The sequence below is a fragment of the Erinaceus europaeus genome, chromosome 22 (genome assembly GCF_950295315.1).
Source record: "Erinaceus europaeus chromosome 22, mEriEur2.1, whole genome shotgun sequence".
Taxonomy (NCBI): domain Eukaryota; kingdom Metazoa; phylum Chordata; class Mammalia; order Eulipotyphla; family Erinaceidae; genus Erinaceus; species Erinaceus europaeus.
This window is the reverse complement of record NC_080183.1, coordinates 15,517,104-15,541,909: the sequence shown is the minus strand read 5'-3', so window position 1 is coordinate 15,541,909 and position 24,806 is coordinate 15,517,104. Positions and strand designations below refer to the sequence as shown.

Below are 24,806 nucleotides of genomic sequence, written 5' to 3'. Positions count from 1 at the left end.
TCTCAGTTGTTACTAGGTATTCGCAGAGAGCAGGCCCCTCCGAGACATGAGAGCACAGGGAGTGGGGGCCTCGCCTCGGGTGTACACGCAGACATGGGAGAAAGCCCAGAAGCCAATGCCTGGTCCTCTCTAAAGCAAGGAAATGAGATGATAAAATAGAAACGACAGAGAGAGGCACTCTTACCTGGTTTCGTTCTGTTTTCCCAGATGATGGTAACCAGAAACTAAAGAGAGGGAGAATAAAAGCAAAGAAAACAATAAGAGAAGCGGCAGAAACATTATCACTGGAAGCCGTGGGAAGATATTAGGGTAAAGAAGGAAGGCGGCATCAGAGACAAGGGAGGAGGGGAGAGACATCAGGTGTGTCAACTTTTTTTTTTTGCAGAAAATAATCTTCTAAGGGAAAGGTCTTGTAACGGAGTGTAACAAGTTGTACGCACACATCAAAACGCCCCCCACTCTCAGCTACACGGGCTATTCGATGGGGTCCCAGCTCAAAGACACGCCACTTGTGCACACGCCTTGTCTGGTGGGGGCCCAGTTGGGTGCATATGTCATTGCCATGAGCAAGGGGCCGAGTTCAAGCCCCTGGCCCCCCACCTGCAGGGGCAGCTTCTCAAGCAGTGAAGCAGGGCTGCAGGAGTCTCTCTCCCTCTCCATATCCCGCTTCCCTCTCGATTTCTCTCTGTTTCCATCCAATAAAAAGGGGGAAGGAAGCCAATCGTGTGAGCGGGTGATCTGTCACAGGGGGGCAGAATGACCTTTGGGCTGCAGACATGGCGGGAGGCGGCCATCTCACTGCATGAGGCCCAAATGTGGGAAAAAGCACGGAGGAGATTCTAAAGGCAGTTACCCACTTTGAACACGACAACAAAAGGTTGGAAGAGGGAGAGTGGTTTTGTGGTACATCTCTACTGGGGCCAAGTTTTACTATTTATATGAGAATGGAAGGAGAACTAGTCTGGGAAGGCCAGAAACCAGCGCCGTGGTTCAGGGCATGAGTCAGGACTGTTGGAAGCGCAGAGCTCTGTGCTTTGCTCTGCAGGGCGGGGGTGGGGGCAAGCACTCACTCTTTCTGCCGAGGGCCGATTCGCTCCGCACCCAGGGCGCTCAGGCTGGGCTCCTGAAACAGGAGGCAGAGAGGGAAGTCACCTGACAGATGGCAGAGACGCGCGGAGCGGAGCGCACCCTGTCACTGGCCCACACTGTCCCCTCCCGTGCGGCTCACACGGAGCTCAAGGGGCCCTTGTCAACCTTCAGTCCGACAGCAACTTCACTAGTCAGCTGGAAAGATGACATTCTGCCACTTAATTTGCACCTGTGTGTTTCAATGGTGCTCATTTCAGTGGCATTTTAATAAGAGTCAGTAGGACTTCCTGGAGAGAGCATAATGGTTCTGTAAAGAGACGCTCATGCCTGAGGCTCCAAAGTCTCAGGTTCAAAGCTCTGCACCACTGTAGGCCAGAGCTGAGCAGGGCTCTAGTAAAGAAACAAAAAGTGGCCCGGGAGGTGGCACAGTGGATAAAGTGTCAAGACTCAGGCATGAGGTCCAGAGTTCAATCCCCAACAGCACATGTAGCAGAGTGATGTCTGGTTCTTTCTCTCTCTCCTCCTGTTTTTCTCATGAATGAATAAGCACAATCTCTAGAAATAAATATATATGTAATATGATTTTAAAAATCTAGCAGCCCGGAAGGTGGAGCAATGGGAAAGCACCAGGTCTGCAGGCCAGAGGCCCCGAGCTCTCTCCAGCCCTGCCTGCATAAGCCACAGCTGTTCTGGCTCTCTCTCCATCCCTCAGAAATGAAATGTCTGAAAGCAGCCAGGATTTAACAGGCCGGCACCACAAGCTCCCTGGGGTCGGGGTCGTACGATTTCAGCCCCAAGAGCCTCCACAAGAGGACGCTCCCTGCGTCCTTAATCTCCAGACCCAAATGCTGACCGACAGCACGTCCCCAGAGGGGTTTTGTGAGTGAACGGCCATCCTCAACTCTGCTGTCCAGTGTCGCCTCTCCCAAGGTCAGTCCGTCTACACTGGCTCCGAAACTTAGAACTCTCCAGACAGTTATGTGAAATATCACCTGGAACACCTCAAGTATTTCTGAAGAGAACCATCTCTTAAAAAAAAAAAAAAAAAAGCCTTCACCTGACTGAGCACATTTACAGTAACAGCTGTCACAGGCCCGAGTGAGGGGCTGGCCAAGGCGCACGTGACCAGGAGGCGTGTACACATGCACGTGGAGGCCAGAACACCAACCCGGCATGTGATTCTGGACACATGTCACCGCCTGTGCCTGGCCCTGTGGGTGAACTCGCCTCGACACTAGGATGCACGTGTCAGCAGGGCAACGGGCCGTGAAGAGACCAGTTCCCGGCCAGGACCCCTGGGCACAGAGCGAAGTGGGAGTCTCCTCCCTGCGGGCCTCCAGCCTCCCTCCCACACTCAGAGCCTGGCGGCGGGGCCAAGGGAGAAAAAGGGGTGAAAAATGAGCTATTTATTACCGCGGAAAAATTATTAACTTAAAGCGTCATAGTGTTTAAATTCACAGTTTATTACTGTGTAAATTACAAGCGGTACTTGGTGTAATTAGCAGCTGGCTGGCAGGGAGCTGAGAATGAAGCTCATTACTTATGATTACGGTTCAAGGAAAGAGAGGCAGTGGGGGAGGGCAGCGAGAGAGGCAGAGCAGCGACCTCTGCATGAAATGACAACCGCCCCTTTAAGGCCACGAAGATGAATCAGAGGAGCCAACACCACGCCATTCACGGCATCACTAGAGTCACGGTCAGGAGATGCTGCTGGCTCCCAGGGAGCCTCCGGGGTGAGCTGATCTCTCCTCGTAGGATCGGAGGGTTATTTTACTGGAGCTGAAACCACGTGGGGAAGTGGCAAGTTTGGCCAATAAAGAGAAGGGAAGCCACAGGGCTGGTCCCCCACCCAGCTACCCTACAAAGAAGCCCCTCGCCGGGCCGACCAAAGGGGCAGCTTGCTGCCGGCAAGATTAGCCACCCCCAAGAACAAGACATCGTCCTCCCAGTGGTCAGGTGACTTCCTGACTGGAGACCTGAATCTGAGTTCACAGGAAAGGGATGGCCGCACAGAGTTCTCTCTCCTGCCACTCGATAACCACCACCTAGCCTGCTGCCCTCTCTCTCTCTCCTTCCCCCCATCTTGTACATGTCTGCTACCATCCTCACCAACTGTTCTTTTTTTTTTTTTTTTTTATTCCCTTTTGTTGCCCTTGTTGTTTTATTGTTGTTGTCGTTGTTGGATAGGACAGAGAGAAATGGAGAGAGGAGGGGAAGGCAGAGAGGAGGAGAGAAAGATAGACACCTGCAGACCTGCTTCACCGCCTGTGAAGCGACTCCCCTGCAGGTGGGGAGCCGGGGTTCGAACCGGGATCCTTATGCCGGTCCTTGTGCTTTGCACCACCTGCGCTTAACCCACTGCACTACAGCCCGACTCCCACCAACTGTTCATTACTGTTGCAGGGGAGGGGGACCGCGATTTTCGGTTTGCACGTCTCTGCATACTTTTACTATCTGAACCTTCTAATATGTCTGGCCGTGGGAAACAAGGAGAAAGGGAGAGACAGGGCAGCACCTCTCTACCATTCCTGGCTAAGCACATACACTGCAGTGTGCGAGGACCCAGGTTCAAGCCCCCTGGACCCCACCCCACCCCACCCCACCCCACCCCATCCCCAGATTCTCCTGTGCTGCCAGGGCTTAAACCCAGGGCCGTGAGCTGAGAAGGCATGGACTCCACTGTGGGAGCTATGTCCTGGCCCCACCTTATTTGAATCTGAGTTTACTGCCACTTTTTTTTCTCATTCTTTTATTCTTTATTTTTTTTATGGACACAAATTGCAAACAGATTTGTGGAAATGAGTCCCCCCCCCCCCCCAGCACTGCTCAGCTCTGGCTTATGGTGGTGCTGGGGCTTGAACTCAGAACTTGTGAGTCTCAGGCATCGAAGTCTTTATTTCATCTCAACAGACAATGTTTCCCTTCTCCACTGGAAGCAGCTTTTGGGTTCTGCTAAGGAAACTGCTCCTGGGGCCTCTCACAGTGAGCAGAGGGTGTCCGGGTGGGCACATATCACACTCTGAGAGTGTCATGAGAGTCTCAGGTGTGAAGGAACTCTGTCTGAGGGATCCAGAAGCTCTCCAGTCCCGTGCCACTTAGAGAAGTTGTTTTTGTTTTTGTTTTTTTGAAATTTAGAAATTGACAGATGGAGGAGACAGAGAGGAAACAAGGCAGAGAGAGACACCTGCAGCCCTGCTTCACCACTCGTGAATATTTCCCCCTGCAGGTGGGGACCAGGGGGCTTGAACCCAGATCCTTGTGCACTGTGAAGTGTGTGTTCAACCAGGTACGCCACCGCCTGGCTCCTCCTATCACTTTTTTTTTTACCAGGCTGATGGGAGCATGAGATGAACTGAGGCCCAGATAATCTCTGGCAAAGGCAGGGCTGAGTACATGTCAGATTCTCCTCCCTCGTGGCCAAGGAAGGGCTTTTAGACTCCGACAGCGAGGTGCTGAGAGGCTGCACATGAAAGGCGTGTGCCTTACCATGCACCAAGTCCAAGTTCTGGGTTCGAGGTCCAGCACCGGGGAGGGAAACCCTAGCACTGGGGGAAGCTCTGTGGAAGGTGGGACGGCGCTGGCTTTCTCTCGTTCCCCGTGTGCACCTGAAAAGATCATTAAGAATGAAAAAAAAAGCCATCCCAGTGGCGCTGTGGTGGAGTCACACACCCACACGAAGCTCCACGAGGACTCGCCCTGCAGAGCACAGATCCGAGTTCAGGCTGGTCATTTCCAGCGGTCTGTGAGAGGCGTTATAAGAGCCGAGCGGCCCTTGGCAGAACAGGTTCCGCCGCTGGCACAAGGGGCCACCGTGAGTGCGCCTGTGAGGACACGGCCTTCGGGAGGCTGTCCCGTGAGCGCCTTGTCGCTGGGGAGTCCCACGGCACCTCTGCTCACGTGGTCCCCCACCCCGGGACGCCCTCCCCCGAGCTCAGAGAGCAGGTCACCTTCCCGGCCAGCCGTCTGCGCCCTCTTCGGAGACATCTGGCTGCTGCTCCGGGGAGACGGTGCAAGCGGGCGTGGCAGCCTGAAAGAAAGACGCGGCAGTCACTGTGAGCAGGGGGCGCCCGGGTCTCCCCTGCGGCCTCGGGGACAGGAAAACAGCTGGCCTGGCTGCGTGCGGGACCCAGACTTAAACCCGGGCGCCCTGCCTTGAAGGAGGCTTCAGTGCTGCAGTCTCTGTCTCTCTCTCTCTCTCTCTGAAAACATGACTACAATCAATAAACCAGCCAATCCAGTGTGACCAGACTCTTCCTAAGGATCCAGTGTCCCTGCGTCCTCAGCACTGCAGGGCCCCAGGCATACCACAGCCTGACCTAAGCATCCACACCCGGTGGATACAACGCGCCTGCTCAGTCCTGAGCCGGAGGCTGCTGGGGACACGCTACACCAAGTCTCAGCAATTCCTGACATAGCCTTTCTTTTTGCCTCCAGAGTTATCAGTGGAGCTCGGTGCCAACACTATGAATCCACTACTCCTGGAGTCTGGAGGCCATTTTTCCCATTTTGTTGCCCTTGTTGTTGCTCTTGTTGTGGTTGTTACTGCTATTGTTGCTGTTGGATAGGACAGAGAGAAATGGAGAGAGGAGGGGAAGACAGAGAGGGGGAGAGAAAGACAGACACCTGCAGACGTGCTTCACCGCCTGTGAAGCGACTCCCCTGCAGGTGGGGAGCCGGGGGCTCGAACCGGGATCCTTACGCTGGTCCTTGGGCTTCGCACCATGTGCGCTTGACCCACTGCGCTACCGCCCAGTCTCAATTCCTAACGGCTAAAGGAAACGTGCATTCCCACTTCAGCCATTCCAGCTCACGAGATAGTGGTAAGAACGCAATTACAGTTTGTTTCACTTCTCTGTTTCTTCACACACAGAAGCGACAACTACAAGTCCCTCCGGACGCCATCACGACACTGGATCTGGGTGTGGGGGCTTTGGGTCAGGCTCAGTTTCTTTTCCCTCCTCTGGCTCATGCCTGTGGACTGTCTGTGGCTCAAAAAGAGCTTTTAGAAACAGTCGCTGGAATGCTAGCGAGGGCTCACCTGGTGCGGCATACATCACCGGTGTACAAAGACCTGGGTTCAAGCCCCTAGTCGACACATGTAGGGGGAAGGCCTCACCAGAGGGGAACCAGTGCTATCTCTGTCTCTATCTCTCACACACTATTAAAAAAAAAGTATGGGGGCCAGGTGGTGACGCACAGGGTTAAGCGCACATAGTACAAAGTGCAAGGACCCTCGCAAGGATCCCAGTTCGAGCCCCACTGCTCCCCACCTGCAGGGGGGGGGTCACTTCACAGGCGGTGAAGCAGGTCTGCAGGTGTCTTTCTCCCTCTGTCTTCCCCTCCTCTCTCCATTTGTCTGTCTTGTTCAACTGAAAAAAGTGAAAAAGAGAAAAATGTGGTCACAGGTAAATGGAGCCACAGAGGCTCTGAGCCCCCAGAAATAACCCGGGTGGCGAAGGAAGAGAACAAATATTCAATGACAGCAGCAAAAAATTCAAGAAGGAAGGAAGGAAACAAGGAAGGCAGTCACCATCCTCAATTCCAACTCACCAGTTTAATACATAAACTAGTACAAGTTAGGCCTCAGGCAATGCGCAGAAGGCTGTGAGGTTTCAACCCCACCCCCACGGGAGCCTCCAGCTGTTAGCGGACACAGGACACCTGCCTGGGAGTCTCAGGCCATACATCCAGTCTGGGCGCCTCGTAGCTGGCGTGCGGCCACAGCCTCTCAGCGCTGGCCCTGCCGTCCCGAGCAAGTGAGGGGATGTTGTCCTGGCCCAGACAGGAGCACCTCTGCACCTGCCCCTCCTCTCCCCCTCGCCTCAAGCGCCTCTCGCTCGTCCCTGCTGGGCCATCACTCAAGGGTGCGGCTGGGGGGTGCGGCACTCAGCCCAGTGAGCACACGCAGTACAGCCCCAAGGACCCGGGTTCAAGCCCCTAGTCCCCACCTGCAGGTGGGGAGCTTCACAAGTGGTGAAGTGGGGCTGGAGGTGTCTCTCGGTCTCTTTCCCTCTCTCTATCTCCCCCTCCCATTTCAATTTATCTCTTTCTCGATCCCATAATAAATAAGTAAAAAGATTTTTTAAAAAGCAGCAACTCCCGGAGTCTCGGGGGACTGGCCCACCCGAGGACGCATGGAATCTCTCGCTCACAGATTCTGAAGCCCCCAGAGAAAGTCCAGGCAGCCCCAACACGCGGTGCTGCGCTCAGTCCTGAGCCTGCCCGCCAGGGCACCGGTCTCCCCAGAGAGCTGCAGACGGGAGGCTCAGGCAAAGCTCAGCCTCCTGAGAACTCACCTCTGCGAGCCGGCCGAGAAGGTAGCAGGAACATGGAGTCTGAGAGCTTCTCCAGCCCAGAATCCATTCTCTCGACGTCCGGGCAGTGCTCAGGGGTCCACTTGGGCAGGAGACTGGGGACAGAGAATCCCGGGACACACTCTCCCTCATGGAACCAGTCGCTCTGTTCATCGTCACCTGAAGTGGGGAGCAGAAGGAGCAGCTGAGGGTCTGGCCACACCCTGCTTTCCCTTTTTTTTAAATATTTTATTTATTCATGAGAAAGATAGCAGGAGAGAGAGAACCACACATCACTCTGGTACATGTGCTGCCAGGGACTGAACTCGCGACCTCATGCTTGAGACTCCAGTATTTTCCCCACTGCGCTACCTCCTGGACCGCTGGTTACACTTTTAAAATAAAGGCAGGGTACCAAAACCCTTCTGTTCCTTTTTCTTAAGTCTTGTGATAAAGCTGAGGCAACAAGCTCCTTTCACATCAGTGGCGTCCTATGCTTCACTAACGGTGACTAAGCACTTAGCCCCTGCCAGGATCCAAACTAAAAATCTGGAAATCTGGGGGTCGGGCGGTGGCGCAGTGGGTTAAGTGCATGTGGCGCAAAGCGCAGGGACCAGCGTAAGGATCCCAGTTCGAGCCCCTGGCTCCCCACCTGCAGGGGAGTCGCTTCACAGGTGGTGAAGCAGGGCTGCAGGTGTCTTTCTCTCCCCCTCTGTCTTCCCCTTCTCTCTCCATTTCTCTCTGTCCTATCCAACAACGAATGACATCAACGATGGCAATGATAATAACCACAATGAGGCTACAACAACAAGGGTAACGGGGGGGGGGGGGGGGGGGGATGGCCTCCAGGAGCGGTGGATTCATGGTGCAGGCACCGAGCCCAGCAACAACCCTGGAGGAAAAAAAAAATCCGGAAATCCACTGTCTCTCCCAAATCCTTCTTTCCACTTTGTTGGGGGTTAAGGACTCACAGCACAGCTGCTGGCACTTGGGTGCTCATCTCCTCATGACAGGAGTCTGCACAAGGTCCTTTACCCATCAAGCACCAGGAGCCCGGAGCCCCTCCGGCCCCTCCGGCCCCCTTCCTTCCCCAGAGTCTTCTGCTCTGGGCTCTGGGACTTTACCTGTGCCTTCCCTTACTGTCCTTCTCCTTCGGGCTTAGTGATCCAAAGGAATCAAGGTCAGGTTAGTGAATGATGGGGTCAGGACTAATTCCAAAGCTTTTATCATGAAATGAACTTGGGGAGTCAACACCCAAGAGCTCCTCGATTCAAAACCAAAGGGATTCCTGAGAGATTTCAACTGGCATTACTCTGAGCAGATCTTCTGGCAGAAACACAGAAGCAGGGAGCAACTCGCTCTGCGGGCAGCACTCCAAGCAGTGGGTCACCCAGGCGGCGTGGGGCTGGGCAGGCTGGGGACAGAACGCTCATGGGTGAGCGGTCACCCTCTCTGTCTCCCTCACCTCTCTCAATGTCTCCCTGTTCTATCTAACAGAAAGGAAAGAAAGATAAAATGGCTGCAGGGAGCACTGGGCCCCAGCAATAACCCTGGTGGCAATGACAAATTAAATAATTAAAGAGACAAAAAACAGAGAAAGGCTTTCTTTTTTTTTTAAAGTTTTTTAATTATCTTTACTCATTTATTTGATAGAGACAGCAGAAATTGAGAGGAAAGGGGAGCTAGATAGGGAGAGACAGACACCTGCAGCCCTGCTTCACCACTCATGAAGCTTTCCTCCTGCAGGTGAGGATGGGGGCTTGAACTTGGTCCTTGTGCTCTGTGATATGTGCGCTCAACCAGGTGCACCACCACCCGGCCCCAAAGGTGTGAGAAAGGTTTTCTAAAGGCCCCAAACAGAAGCCGGTGTAACTGGTGCTGTCCTCCTTCCACCTCTTCTAACTATGGCCCGTAACTGATCTTTAAGAGGTGCCCTGCACACAGACAGTGGTGACTCTGCCAGTCCACCACAGCTCCCCGTGGGCAGACTCCCTGGTCTAAGAGGAGGCGGCCGGAGCCTAGGAGCCCACACAGACAGAATTCTGGCCCTCGCACCAGCTGCCGGCTCCCTTGGAGTCAGAACAGCGTCTATACCGGCAGCTGTCAGCAGAAAGTTCCAACCACTCCCCACAGACGGCCTTCTCTCCATACCCACGACACAGGGACTATGGGGAGGCCCTTTCCCATGACCTCGCTCCATAGCAGGGCGCTTTCTCTCCCCCTCTCTCTCTCTCTGCCTCCAGGGTTATCACTGGGGCTCAGTGCCTGCACCATGAATCCACTGCTCCTGGAGGCTATTTTTTCCCATTTGTTACCCTTGTTGTTTTTGTGATTGTTATTGCTCTCATCAGTTCTCTGCCGACAACTATAGTCACAGCAATAACGTCACACGAGTAAAGCAAAACTTAGCACCATGAGGACGAGGGGGGTCCAGTAAGACGCAGCCGCCCAGAGCCCCCGTCTGAGGGCCTCCTGGGGCTGAACTTCCTGTACAAGCTGCCTTGGGAGTGTGGGGAAAATGCAGATTCCAGGGTCAGCCCCGAAGCCCTCGGGACTTCTAAGAGCAGGGGAGCCTGTTCCTCGGCAGCCCCCTGGGCACCAGAACCCACTGGAAGCCCCGGCCCGCCGCTGCCCAGGCCTACCTTGCCGTCCTTCGTCATTGGTGAAGAGCCCGGCGTCACTGCTGCTGCACACGCTGCTGGTGTCACTGGAAAGGGACAGAGAGGCGTGAGGGCGGCACCGCAGTCCAGCAACACTGGGCCCTGCCCCAACGCCCTCCACCTCCCGGCAGCCGGCTCTGTGACTCTCCTACGCCAAGCCGTGCGCGCCGCAAAGCTTCTTATTCGCCCAAAACGCGAGACAGATCAGACGAAGTGAACTCTAAAACGATGGCTTGTGTTTCGGAGAACGTGAGAAACAAAACAAAACAAACCATCGAACATAATTTACTTTGGAATGAACTGACAAGCTGCTCAACTCTAAGACAAGCTGTTCGACGTGAAGACAGCCAAGAGCCCTCAACTCCTCTCACGTCACAAGCAACAGATCAAAGTCCTGTCGCAGACCTAACGCAAGTGGTGTTTCCTGAAAGCAGCTGTCTTCCTCCACGGCAAGCAGAAGCCACAGGCCCTGTCTTCACAGAGTGAGCGAGGGTGGAAAACAGAGCAAACTCCAGTGGAGTCACCAAGATAAAGCTCTGGCCCACAGAATTCTGCCCATTCGGTTCATCCTCTGAGGTACTGACAATAAGAGCTTCCAGTTGTTTTTCTTCTGCCTAATCTTCATCATATTTGACTAAAAGGGGAAAAAAAGCCTCTTTTTTTCTAACAGTGCTGATCTCTCGAGTGGAAGTGTTCCATCCCACGCTAGTCAATTTCTTCCCCCACCTCCTCTATATAACAGTAGAACCACCAAGGGAGAAACAGTCTCACCACACTGCCTAAGACGCAGGCTTGGCAAAATCCCAGCCTCCATTTCTGGATCAAGAACCTGAAGATGTTTTATATTTTATAATATCCTCAAATATTTTGCCAACACAAAACCCCTCAAAAAATGCTGGCTAAATGAAACGCTTCCCTCTTTGGGTCTCTCTGGAAGACAGATCCAAGAGTCTGGTTGGAACAAGGCCCACGAAGCATTCCCTGATTTCTCCAGAGGTTTCTGCTTTTCTCCTGCACCTGGAAGGCTCGACTCTCACAACTCTGCCACCAGGCTGAGTCTTCTCAGAGCTCTGCAGTCAAGTCCAGGCACCATATCTGCCCACTCCGTTGATTTCCACAGAACTCGCAGTGTTTACGCCGAAGCGCACGTCGAGAGACTGTTAGCTCAAGTTAAGGATGAAGAAATCCCACCGTGGCGTGGCGTGGCGTGCTTTGCACAAACACTTTATGGCCAAGTTCCAGGTCCAAGCTGTCTGGTCTGAACCTTCCGTTTACTTTGGGTTCAGAGACTATTTTATTTTATTTATAAAAAGGAAACACTGACAAAACCATAGGATAAGAAGGGTACAACTCTGCACAATTCCCACCATCAGAACCCTGTATCCCATCCCCTCCTGATAGCTTTCCTATTCTTTATCCCTCTGGGAGTATGGACCCAGGGTCATTGTGGGATGCAGAAGGTGGAAGGTCTGACTTCTGTAACTGCTTCCATGCTAAACATGAACATTGTCAGGTGGATCCATACTCTCAGCCTGCCTCTCTCTTTCCCTAGTGGGGTGGGGGTTCTGGTTCAGGTTGGGGGGGGCTAGTATAGCCACAGGCCCTTTGGAATATAACTAAAACATGTCCACTAGCTATCTACAGAACGGAGACCCCCAACTCTTTATCTGCACTATTCTAGCCTTTGGGTTCATGATTAGCCAACAACTTGCTGGGCTTTGTATGTTGACTCTCTTCAGCTACCAGGATCCAGATGATGCCGACCAGACTTCCCTGGACAGACAACCCCACCACTGTGTCCCAGAGACTATTTTTAATCATAACAACAAGATTTTAATGATGGTTTAGTCAACTTCAAAATGTCAGTGTAAAGGCATTGGTGGTTCCGTGGTAGAATTCTCACCTGCCAAAATGTCAGTTTAGTTCATTTTAAAAAGGGGGGGCATGGAGGGACTGACTTAGCTAAGCTGGTGCAGAGTGTTCAAGAGGCCCCAGGTTCAAGTCCATGGACGGCGTGGTGGTGGCGCAGCGTTGAGTGATCCCTCTTCTCTCTTCCTCTCTCTAAAGGCTAATGGACAGACAGCAAACCAGCCCAGAAGGCTGCTCGACCATGTCACACGCATGTCAAGTCCCCGAGTCCCTCCTCCCACCGGCACGGACACCAAGAGGGGAGCTTTCCTCAGTGGCCGGCTGAACCCAGCCTGCAGACTCCAGAACTCACTACAGATGTCGGGTGAGGACGCTGCGGGGCACCCGCTAGCCAGCCACAGAAGCTCAAGTCTCCCTCAAGGCTGAGAGGCCAGCATCCTCACTGGCATCCTTCTGACCACATAGTTTCTGATCACACCCTTTCTGATCACTAAGGTCACTGAGGCCTTGGGCCACTCCCTCCCGCCTTCCCTCTGCAGTGTGCTGCTCCGACCCTCCCTGTGACCTGCAGAGACTCGCTTTGTCTGCGTGGAGAGCTCCTTTTCACGACAGATACCTCACTCCCTGCAGTGTGCACCTACGACCGAGGGGCTCAGGGCTCGCCCACGCGCGATCTCGCCACCGCAGGGCCGCAGAGTGGGCACGAACCCGGGCCGTGCGGTGGGACGCGCTCTCCCCACACAGGTCGCTCCGCACTCTGCTGGGCCTGCGGGCCTGACTCGGCCCCACGGGAGCCAGCTGCCCTCGGCCCACCACGCATGACGCATGCAGGCTCTCCTGATTAATGACCTCCACTTGCCAAGGAGGCTACTTACCTTGCGCGTGGAATACTGGAGCTACTGATCCAACAAGCCCCGCTCAGGAGTGCTACCGATCCCGGCTCTGGCTGCAAGGCCCTGTTTAGGCGTTTAGCCATTTTGAGGCCACGCCTGCAGCTCGGCATCTGGGGGAGAGGGCTGAGGGACAGGGATCTCGCCTGCCTCCCTTTATTCTTGCCCCTGAGCTATTGTTTGTGTCAGTAGGGATATTGATTTTCTATAAAAGTAAGAAAACAAGAGACGCCCAGGGGCTGCCGAAGGTCACGGGGCTGGAGGAGGGGGAAGGCCAGGCGCTCTGTCTCCGCCACTCGCCTTCCGCGAGCGAGCAGGGGACCTGCTTTTCCCGGCTGGGAGGGCGGTTTCTAATACATCGTCTCAGCCCACGCCAGCCCATCCACATGTAAAAGGAAGGCGGCCAAACTGCGGTCAAGAACAAACAGGTGGTGGGCCACCCTACGGAGCACTCTGAGAGAGACCAGTAACAGTTCACGTTGTCACAAGAGCTCTGGAGTTTGGGGGTCTCAGCTCTGCCCAGGACAGGCGCCCGGGACAGGCCACAGTAGGTGGGCACTGGACTGGGCATCACCAGGTCTCGATTGAGCTTCCCAGCATCCTGTGTGCCCGAGTGATGCTCTGACTTGCTCCTCTCTCTCTCTCTCTCTCTCTCCCTCTCTCTCTCGTTAATAAAGACATAAAAATCTTTAAGGAGAAAACACAACAACTTCTCTGCTGGATGTTGGTTAGTCACTTCTCTATAAGATGTTCAGCTTCTCGTAGTGTTAAGAGGCTACAATTAAGTGAAAAGCAGAAGAAAAAATAGGGAGAGGGAGAGAGAGGGAGAGAGAGGGAGAGGGAGCGAGAGAGACTGGGGCATGTTCACAAGCACATGCACAGAAAAACAGTGACGACAGCTGATCTATCTGCGGGGCTGGGGGCAACTATGACGCCACAACCATCTTCACTCCATTACGGTCGTCGGTACAGAGCCGAAGAACAGAGAGAAGTGAGAGGGGGACGGGAGGGTGCCACGGGCTAAGTTTAAGCCAGTTCTTCGTTTGCTGAGCCAAGGGAGCCGTGGACGTTAGAAACAGCGCTCTCCCTCTCTGTGGGAGACAGACACCCGAACCCGAAACAACCCCTACGTGTTTTTGTTAAAGAACTCTACGCCTGGGGCCAGGTGGTGGCCCGGCTGAGCGCTAAAGCTACCAGGCACAAGGACCCGGGTTCAAGCCTCTGCTCCCCACCTGCAGAGGAGAAGCTTCATAGGTAATGAAGCCGGGCGGCCGGCACCTCTCTGTCTCGCTGCCTCTCCCTCCGGGCCACCTCTCAATTTCTCTCTGTCCTGTCAAGTAAAATGAGTAATTAGAAAAGAACTCACACCTCACAAAAGCTATGGGAACCCTGATGATGTTTCACCCGGCTGTTCTTCAAAGGGGATCACGGGCTCTGGCAACCCCACATTATCGCCAGCTAAATGAAAGCAAAGTCCGGGGCCGGGCGGTGGCATACCCGGTTAAGCACATGTAGCACAAAGCCCAAGGACCCGCTCAAGGATCTGGGTTCGAGCCCCCGGCTCCCCACCTGCAGGGGGTCCCTTCAGAAGTGGTGAAGCAGGGCTGCAGGTGTCTGTCTTTCTCTTCCCCTCCTCTCTCAATTTCTCTCCATTCTAGCCAATAAAATGGGGAAAATGGCCTCCAGGAGCAGTGGATTCATAGTGCTGACACCAAGTCCCAGCAATAAGCCTGGAGGCCAAAATAAAAAAATAAGTAAAAAGCCACGTTGTACACTCTGATCTCTGAGGAGACCATGGCCAATCCACACAGATAGACCAAAGAGCAGCCAAGAGCGCTCTCGAAGGCTCTCCTCCAGCCACGCGTCCTGACAAAGCGCGCTGCCTGGTCCCGGCCCCGGCCCCAGCCTGCTCGCCCTTGTGTGGAAAGCCTGCACACACCCACCAGGGCAGAGAGCCGGCCCTCTGCTCCCGGAGACAGAACTCCAGGGGTCTGGGGGGCACAGCGGCTGTTGGCAACGGCGGACGGATGGGCGTGAGGCCGGGTGGGTGGAAGGCCCCGCAGGGGTGGCTGTCGGGAACTGCTCTCACAGCGACTGGCGCCTTAGCGTCCACGCCACCCAGAGCACTGAAGCCACAGCCCAGGATGGTTGCGACGTCGCCCTGATTTTAAGAGCGCGTCCAGCAGGCGGTGGCGCACCTGGGTAAGCACACACACGACAGTGCTCAAGGACCCCGGTTCGAACCCCTGCTCCCCACGTGCAGGGGGAAAGCTTCACGAATGGTGAAGCAGGGCTGCATGTGTCTTTCTCTCTCTCTCTCATCATCCCTTTCCCTCTTAATTTTCTGGCCATTTCTATCCGGTAAATGAATAATTTGAAAAAGTTAAAAAAAAAAAAAGTGCTGCCGACTTCGGTTTACCCAGGCTCCAGACAGCCACAACTCCTGCTGTCACTAAGTCGACTCACAGAGCCGGGCTGGGAAGGAGGAAGCTGGAAGCTCAGGGCTCCCGGCCAGAGGACAGACATCTGGGGCCATCTGGGGCCACCAGCTCCAGGACAGTGTCACACACACAATTATGCCACATTCTAACAAGAAAGTCTGGGAAAGAAACAGATACACACACACCCCTGCTACCATCCCAGTCTGCTAACTTAAACTGTAATAAGAAGCATGCTATTTGGTATCCGGGCTTGATGCTGAAACAAACTGAAACACTTCGGTCAAGGGTTATGATCTTGTGAAAAGCTACACGCGTTTTTTGCTTGATCAAAAACAGTATGAGGAGGAAATTAATCCTAATATAAAATCATACGTGGAAACTGAGTCCGTAGAAAGGGAAGCCAAGTCCTGAGCCCACTCAACGACACAGACGGGCAAAGGGAGAGCTCTATTTTCTAAGCTGGGTCAACACGGCCTCTGACAAATACCGGCAGATGGGCCTCAACAGCCCCTCCTCAGACTGTCCAAGATTCACGCCTGTTTCCCAGACAGACGTCAGAGGCCAAGTCCTAGGAAGGTCATCTCCCTACAGCTGCCAGAGTTGAGGAGAAAATTGCGGGAAAGGCGGCAAACGCAGGGTGCGGAGAGGCGCCTTGGTCACCAGCCTGCCGCCTGGCTCTGCCCCACAGTGCCCTCCCGCCCCTCGTGGGGAAGTGACACGCAGCGACCGCACAGTGGAGGGTCTACCATAAGCACGAGCGGGAACCGGCACCGGCTTCTCTGGAAGACACGCTGCAAGTTAACATCTCAATAAAGTGTGGGGGGTACATGACGCTTCTCAACGGGGATCATCCACCCACGGGGTCAGCCCACGGTCTTCAGTGTGCTAGCAGAAAGGGGCGGAGACCAAGCAGAGACACTAAGCTCTCTCGAGGCGTGAACCCCAGCACAGCCGCCACCCCAACACCAGCACGAGTCACACGCCGGGCCGCAGCGCTGAGCCCAGGACCCTGGCCTGAAGGTCGAAAAAAGGAAAACTCAGCCAAAGCCGCAGGCCAGCCGGACCCATGGGAGTCGGGTCTCTACACGTGGGGTTTGGCGCAGGCCTCGCGGGCACCCGCCACTGTCACAACTCAGCGGGGGGAGCAGGCCAGTCAGAGTCAACTCACCAGCGTCAAGCCGCCAAAGGGGCCACAGCAGAAGCCTGGCCGTGGTTCGTTTGCATTTCTGCCCGGGCTTTGTTTTCTTAATGTCCTTTCTTTCTTTTTAATGTACTTTTTAATTGATTTATTTCCTTTTGTTTCTCTTGTTGTTATTCATGTCATCGTTGTTGGATAGGACAGAAAGAAGCGGAGAGAGGAGGGGAAGACAGAGAGGGGGGAGAGAAAGACAGACACCTGCAGACCTGCTTCCCCACCTGTGAAGCGACTCCCCTGCAGGTGGGGAGTCAGAGGGCTCGAACCAGGATCCTGACGCCGGTCCTTGAGCTTCGCACCACCTGCGCTTAACCCGCTGCGCCACCTACCACCCAACTCCCGTTTTTTTACTTTTCTAAGCAGCCCGAGGCCTGGCGCCTGGCCGAGACCACCGCCAGGAACCCAGCTCCAGGCCGACCTTTTCGCCCTCAATTGGAGAGAAAGGGAGAGACATCACAACATCGCTCCACCACCCGTGAAGCCCCAGGTGGTGCTGGGGCTTGAACCCGGGACCTTGCGTATGCAGAACCCTCTCCCGGTCCCCAAAGCTTATGATTCTTTTTGGGTTTGTTTCCCACAGTCAGGGCCTCGACTGCCAGCCATTTTACTCCCTTGGCCACCTTTTCATTCAGACACAGAGATGGGGAGAAGCCACAACACTGGCGCCTTCCCTAGTGCCAAAGCACCCCCCATGTGGTGCCGGCAAGGCAGAGCCCTACCCAGTGAGCCCTCTCTCTGGCCCTGAAGTTCCAGTTCTTAACGTGTAAAGGCAGCCTATCAGGGCGGTGCGTGCACTGTCTGTCTGTCTGTCACTCTCTCGTGCACACACACACACCTCTCTGCCGCCTTCTATGTGAAAAGAATCAGTTCTCGGCATAAACGCTGGTCATTCTTTACACAGTGTTCTCTTTTTATAATTTTTTATTATCTTTATTTATTGAATAGAGACGGTCAGAAATCATGAGGGAAGGGGGTGGGAGAGAGGGAGAGTCAGAGAGACACCTGCAGCCCTGCTTCACCACTTGCAAAGCTTTCCCCCTGCAGGTGGGGACTGGGGGCTCAAACCTGTGTCCTTGCGCACTGTAACATGTGCACTCAGCCAGGTGCGCCACCACCTGGCCCCTACACAGTGCTCTTGATCTCCCTTCCTATATGTGTTTTAAACATTCTTTGCTTTTTTTAACCAGTCTGTTCCAGGCCTCACTACTCTGGGATGCTTCATTTATTTTAGACAGAAAGCCAATCAGAGCGGCAGAGAGAGACAGAGCGCGAGTGCGAGCGCCAGCCCACATTTCCTAAGCGTCCCCAGTGTCTCGCACCCGCAAAGCAGGGCCCCACGCAGGACTGGCCTTGCTGACACCGCGCGGAGCCAGGGCCCAGGGAGCCAGGTGGGCGCGGCCTTACCATTCGGACATGTGGTCATCGGAGCCCGGCTTCTGCTCCTCTGCCTCGCCCTGGGCGCGCTCGGTCCTGGAGGCCCGGCCCAGGAACGTCCTGCCCTCCGCAGCCTCGCAAAGCCCACGGCCCACCGGGGCCCAGGGCGAGTTCTCCTTCCAGCGCGACAGGCGCTGCTTCTTGGCCGACTTGAAGCGGCAGCCGTGCTCGCAGCTCCAGTCCGACACCTTGAGCTTCTGCTGGAGGCTGGCGGCCACCTCCGAGGTCACTCGCCTGACCTTGCGGCGGCGGCGCGGCCGGCAGGGGGTGCCATCAGTGAGCGAGTCGGACTCCGGCCAGGTGCGCAGCCGGCCCTTGAGCAGGGTGCCCAGGGCCGGGTGGCGCCGTGCCATCCGCGTGTCGTCCGAGTTGCCGAGCGCCGCGTCGCGGGGGTCCCGGGCCACCTCCTCCAGGCTGGACTCCGAGGCCTCGCTGTAGCAGCAGGCGCGCTCCGGGTGCGCCGGGTCCGAGCGCCGCTTCCGGCCGCGCCGCTTGCGCAGCTGGCGCCGCTGCTGCCGGGGGCCGAGCGCCACCTGTGCCCACAGCTGCCCCAGCCTGGCCTGCTCCGAGCTCTGCTCCAGTGCCGACGCCAGGTCCTGCACCAGCTCATCCATGGGGCCGGGCCTGCGGGGGGGGGGGGGGGGGGGACGGTGGGAGCTGGGCCACCCCAGGCGCCCGTCCCCCACCCCCTGGGGCAGCCGCCCGACAGGTGCCCGTCCTGTCAGTGCCAAGGCTGCGGGGGCCTCGTGCCCCAACCGACCCAAGGGGACCCCGTGATGACATCTCGGCCAGAGACCAGGGCGGGTGGCACGCCACGTCGGGACCAGGCCTCCCCGCACTCAGAGGTCACCCACCAGGCGGAACGAGGGACAGAGAGACCCTTGGGGCGACCACCGGAGACCCGAAGCCTGCGGTGACCCGGGATGAGCTGTGAGGCAGCCTCGGCCTTACCGGGGCTGGGCCAACACAGGGCACAAAGGGCCCCGAAAAACCAGTGCCCGGGGCCGGCTGTTTCAGAGCGGGACCGCCCTCAAGCACCCTCCTGTTACAGAAGCTCGCTCCCTGGGCGTGTCTGAAAAGACCTGTGGGTGAGGGAGCAGAGCGGCAGACCTTCAGCCCGTGCGTGGAGGTGCAGCAGGTGGAACCCGGCACCGCAGGCTCCAGGGTGCGGGGCTGAATCCCCACTGGACCCAGTGATCTGGGACAAACGATGGACCAGGACAGACAGACGGGGCCGGGAGGAGTCCGGGGTTGTCCCGTCCATGCTCCCAACTCGGGAGGGTCTGGGCAGCACCCACCCATCGCCCGTAGGAAAGCACCTTGGCCCCGGGCCCTGACAGGCCAGCAGCTTGGGCCTGGGACCATTCTCAGAGCATGGCGGCCAGTCCTGCCCGATCCCACAGCCAGAACCCGGGTTCACCCAGCCCTCTTGTCCTGTCCTCCCCCGTCGGCCGCGTCCCCCCGTCTGCCGTGTCCCCCCGTCCGCCGTGTGTCCCCCGTCCGCCGTGTGTCCCCCGTGTGTCCCCCGTCCGCCGTGTGTCCCCCCGTCCGCCGTGTGTCCCCCGTCCGCCGTGTGTCCCCCCGTCCGCCGTGTGTCCCCCCGTCCGCCGTGTGTCCCCCGTCCGCCGTGTGTCCCCCGTCCGCCGTGTGTCCCCCCGTCCGCCGTGTGTCCCCCCGTCCGCCGTGTGTCCCCCGTCCGCCGTGTGTCCCCCGTCCGCCGTGTTCCCCGTCCACCGTGTCCCCCCGTCTGCCGTGTCCCCCGGGCCGCCCCTCCGAGGCCCCAGACCCGCCCGGGTCCGAGGAGGGCGGCGGCGCCGAGCGGGGCGGAGGCCTCCCGTGCGGTTCCCCGGACAGGCCCGCCGAGGCCCAGGGAGGGGCGGCGACCGCAGGGCGATTCCCGCGGGCAGACCCGCCCCCCGGGTGCCCGGCCGCCCCGCACCTCCCCCCCCAGCCCCCAGCCCGCGCCGCCCCCGCCCCACCTACCACCGCCGCCGCCGCCGCCGAGTCTCCGCGCCGGGGCTCCCTCTCTGACCTCACTTCCTGTTTGGGCCCAGGGGGCGGGGCGGCCTGTGGGGGCGGGGCATTCTAACAAAAGGTCCAATCGGCGGCCTGATTCTGCCGTCGGCCACGCCCACTTCCGCCCTCGCCGGACTGCCCGGAAATGGAGGGCAGGGCCTCGGGCCGGGGAGCCCGGGAGTTGGGGGTTCGTGAGATCTAGGAAGTCGGGGCCTCTGGAGAGAGTTTTGGCGTTGCCCTCGCTAGCCGACCTGCTCTGATAACGTGGATTGGAGGGCCGTGCGGCCTCGGTCCCTGTTGTCTAATATCTGCCGGGCCGAGGGGCAGCACCCGGCCTCCACCCCTGCTGCTCCCCTGCCTCCGCACCCTCGTCCTATTATTATTACTATTGCTGTTGTTGGCTTTGGCACTGAGGACTCTGCGCCTGAGTTCCTCAATTTTCCCTAGCAGACACTTATAAGAAAATATTATTGCGGGGTCGGGCGGGTTAACAGCACTTAGTGCAAAGCTCAGGGATCCCGGTTCGAGCCCCCGGCTCCCCTCCCGCAGGGGAGTCGCTTCCCAAGCTGAGAAGCAGGTCTGCAGGTGTCTCCCTGTCTCCCTCTCTGTCTTGCCTTCCTCGCTCAACATCTCTCTGTCGTATCCAACAACAGCAATAACAGCAACAACAATGGAAAAAGGGAGCCGGGCGGTAGCGCAGCGGGTTAAGCGCACGTGATGCAAAGCGCCAGGATCGGCGTGAGGATCCCGGGTTCGAGCCCCCGGCTCCCCACCTGCAGGGGGGTCGCTTCACAGGCGGTGAAGCAGGTCTGCAGGTGTCTGTCTTTCTCTCCCCCTCTGTCTTCCCCTCCTCTCTCCATTTCTCTCTGTGCTATCCAACAACAACAGCGACAACCCTGGAGGGGGGGGGGGAGAAAGAAAGGAAGGAAGGAAGAAAGAAAGAAAAGAATCATACAGACCCTGGATAAGGGTCATTCTGTAGCTGAGCAATATTCTTCAGAACTGTTCGGATCATGAAAAGACAAAGTCTGAAAATGTCACAGTCAAAAGAAGCCTGAGAAGGGACAACCAAGCTTCCTGTGGTGTCCCCAGGGGAGATGCTGGAGCAGGAAGGTGACAGTAAGCAAAAGTCAAATAGATTTGGGTAGAGCACGGACGTTAGTCAGCAAGAAAAATCTCTGTTAATTCACTGAGACCTTAATTCAGATAGGCTGTGCTAATGTGAGAGTCGAGCCGGCTAGGTGCAGGATATGTAGAAACTGTTGTTCTGTTACTAGTTTTTCTATAAACCTAAATCAAGTCTAAAACAGTTCTAAATGCACGTGCTTTTTTTTTTTAATTATTTTAATTTTTTTAAATTTTTACCAGAGCACTGCTCAGCTCTGGTTTATGGTAGTACAGGGGATTGAACCTGGGACTTTGGAGCCTCAGGCACAAGTGTCTCTTTGCAGCACCACTATGCTATCTACCCCTGCCCATGCACATGCTTTTTGACAAGCATTCTGCCTCCAGCAATTTGATCCTCAAGGAAACTTGGAGCTGTGCATAAAGATCTTTGGCTGATTTTTATTATCTTGATTTCTTTATTGGGTAGAGATAGCTAAAAATTGAGAGGAAGTGCGAGACAGATAGAGACCTGCAGCCTTGCTCCCATCAATTATGATGCTTGCCCCCTGCAGGTGGGGACCAGGGGCTTGAACCCAGCTCCTTGTGCATTACAACATGTGCTCTCAACCAGGTGCACCACCACCCAGCCGCCCATAAAAATCCTAAATGCAGGTAAAGTCAGCTCTGTGCGTTGCAGAGAAAGGAGTGAGAAGACTAGAAGTCAGGCTCTACAACATGGATTCAGCATCTCTTGTTATATTTGTAGAACAAAATATCTTGCAGTCTTAAAACTGCTGTAGCAAAGGGATATTTAGTGGCATGTAAAGCCACCGGTGTCTGGGTGTGTACATTTTTTGTTTGACTTGGGTTGGACTTCAACAAAAGGCTACTTTGGGGGGTGGGCGGGGCAGGAGGGGGCTCTCCCAGTAGGGAGCATACCTTACCGTGTACAAGGAGGGAAACTTCAGAAGTGGACCTACCCTGTGACCCTGCAATTCCTCTCCTGGGCATAGATCCTAAGGAACCCAACATACCCCATCCGAGGAGATCTGTGTACACCTGTGTTCATAGCAGCACAATTTGTAACAGCCAAAACCTGGAAGCAACCAGGTGCCCAACAACAGATGAGTCTCTGAGAAACTTGTGGTCTAGATACACAATGGAATACTACTCAGCGATTAAGAATGATGAATTTCCCTTCTTTTTTCCCCCTTATTGGAGGGATCAATGATTTACAGTCAACAGTAAAAGTAGTTTATATATGTGTGACACTTCTTAGTTTTCCACATAACAGTCTAACCTCCTCTTGGCCCTCCTGTACCATCATGTTCCAACCTGAACACCCCCACCCCCACCCCAGTCTTATTTTAGTGCCATACACCAACTCCAGTCCAAGTTCCACTTTGTGTTTTCCCTTCTGTTCTTATTGCTCAACTTCTGTCTGTGAGTGAGATCATCTCATATTCATCCTTCTCTTTCCGGTTTATCTCACTTCACACGATTCCTTCAACAAGAAGAAGGAGATGGAAACAGAGAAGGAAAGACAGCGATAGCATCCTCCACCACTCATGAAGCTTCTGTCCTGCAGACGGACATCAGGGAGAGGAGCCACCGTGCTCACACATAGGCTATCACCTTGCCCGACCAGCTGAGCCATCGCCCAGCCCCTCTTCCTGGGACATCCACACAGCACCCACAGCGTGTCCTCTGCTAAGCTGTGAGGAGTATCTGTTGGTATGCATGAGACCCCTTCTGTTTCATTTGGTTTAAATCCCCCCTGCTTAACACTATTCTATTTACATAACCACTGTTAACAAGTTCCACCCTCCCTCCAGGGCATTTGTGGTTCAGTGATAGGATTCTCGCCTGCTCTGCCCCCTCTTTGTCACACTCTGATTTTCACCAGTCACTTTTCTCTCCACCCTCTCTATGTCACATCCTGTTTCCACCCTATTTGGCAAGTATATATAAAGACAGCATTGTGAGTTTTACTTTACCTTGAGTTCAGCTTAGCTCGTCTTAGATTGTGCTGTGTCCTGCATGAATAAAGAGATACTGCGTACAACCCAGCCATGAGTCCCTGGTCGTCTGTTACCCGCCCGTGAAGCCAGTCCGGCGAAAACAACATAACCCATCGAAAACAACAGTATCCACCCCGCTGTGTGTGTATGTATACCACCACTTCCCGGCAACTCATCTGTTGTTGGACATCTGGGTCGCTGCCATGTTTGTGCTGTTACAAACGGTGTGACTGTGAACATAGGTGTGCATAGTACTGAAATCTGGGTGTCTCTCTGCGCATAACTGAAGCAGACTGCCCTGACCCAGTTAGTTCCCGTCCCCCGCCGGAGTCTCGCCAGCACCTGGCCTGCATGCGGGAAGAGCCCCTTGACCAAGTCAGTTGTTTCAAGGGCTTGCCTCAAGCTGAAGAGAATTTGTTTTGTTTTGAGGAAAGATCAGAGCCCACCCCTCTCTTTGTTCTTTTTCATAGAGAGAGAAACTGAGGTGGTAGGGAGAGAAAGAGAGAGAGAGAGAGACCCTCAGCACTGCTTCATGAAGCTTTTCCCCTGCAGGTGGGGACAAGACATTTGAACCCGCATCCTCTTGCGTGGTAAGGTGTGTGCATGGCTGGCTGTGCCCAGTGTTTCTCACAGTCTGAAGGACAAGAGTTCAGGTCCAGCTGCAGCAGGTAAGGGTCCCCTGGAGGTGGATCAGGATAGCAGTGGAGAAGAACAAGACCGGACACGAAGATGTGAGTGAAATCAAGACTGGAGGTCTGATGTCCGACTGATTTATTCAAGTAAGCAAGTTTGTTTCATACTTTGCAGTAAAGCTGTTGGCGGCAAGAGTTACAGTAAAATGAAAGTAACCTTTTAAAAGTTTCCTATAATTTCCTTTAAAAAGGTGATCAACACATTGTGTTGTAACACAGCACAGTAACCTTTCTTGTCTCTGGTTAGTATCTCCTTCTATGTAGCATATTTTCTGTATCCTCCTTACTGCCTACCCATGCCAGGCAGCATTTTTTAAAATACTGGTTCAACTGCTTCATTACAGCTTGTTTTTGTTCCTTAGTGCATATGCACCAAGGTGGGCCTTGTCTAGCCAATCTTTCCATGAACCCCAGCAGAGAACACCTTGTTCTCACTGCGTCAGTGTTTACCCAACGAATGCCTTTCTCATCATACGCCCCAGTATAGGGCAGTGGAGGGCCAGGACCTATCTGTAACCTCTAGACCTAGCTGGATACCAGTTTCCCATTAAACTTGTAAGCTATCCATGGGGGTCCCTGTGCTGTAGGAACCATCTTTCTGTTATTAGTTTTCTTATTCTTGTTGGGTTGGTTGGTAGGTGCTTGGTAGACCAAGGAGCTAACAGCTCAGCCCGTTGTAATGCTACCATGAAATCTCCATTGGGTTTGTTTGGGGACTATTGTCTGGCAATTTCTGACGAGAGGGATTGTTTGCAATTTCCACAGGGTGGTTTCTTGGTGTACTTCACAGCTCATCCTCTCGGTCATTTCTGTCAAGAACATTACTCCGCAGATGTGACTCTGTCAAGAAGCTGGGTGGAGGGGGTGTGGCAGGTGCAGACAGTGCCCCGCTGCTGCCTCTTCACGGGGCCTTTCATCTCTGTGCCCCCCAAGACTCTCTGTGTACCTTAGGGCTGTCTTCTCAGGACACAGGGCAGACTGGACTCTGGCTCACACCTACACTTTAGCGGAGGTGTGGGGAGTGAGGGCTTGAGGGTGTGACTTGGAGGGGGAGAGGAAGTTCACCCCATGGCACCTCAGAGCCCAGGGCAATGGGAAC

The 24,806-nt window shown here is 55.1% G+C and overlaps 1 protein-coding gene across 8 annotated transcripts in view; it reads right to left on the bottom strand.

The window, feature by feature from the left end:
• Positions 1-19,928, bottom strand: part of ESRRB (estrogen related receptor beta) — a 135,169-nt gene extending 115,241 nt beyond the window's left edge. For 3 of the 8 annotated variants that reach the window (XM_060181279.1, XM_016191311.2, XM_016191310.2), the window contains exons 1-7: positions 19,855-19,928; positions 17,842-18,495; positions 10,025-10,089; positions 7,386-7,562; positions 5,037-5,116; positions 1,071-1,123; positions 185-224 (exon numbers count right to left, since the gene is read on the bottom strand). In XM_060181279.1, coding sequence (XP_060037262.1) covers positions 185-224; positions 1,071-1,123; positions 5,037-5,116; positions 7,386-7,562; positions 10,025-10,089; positions 17,842-18,485 — 1,059 coding nt within the window. In that variant the 5' untranslated portion in view covers positions 18,486-18,495; positions 19,855-19,928. Of the gene's footprint in view, positions 1-184; positions 225-1,070; positions 1,124-3,704; positions 4,695-5,036; positions 5,117-7,385; positions 7,563-10,024; positions 10,090-17,841; positions 18,496-18,981; positions 19,087-19,854 lie in introns of those variants that run through there. The other 5 variants (XM_060181281.1, XM_060181285.1, XM_060181284.1 and 2 more) reach the window with 3 other exon arrangements.
• Between the last annotated feature and the right edge of the window lie 4,878 nt (positions 19,929-24,806).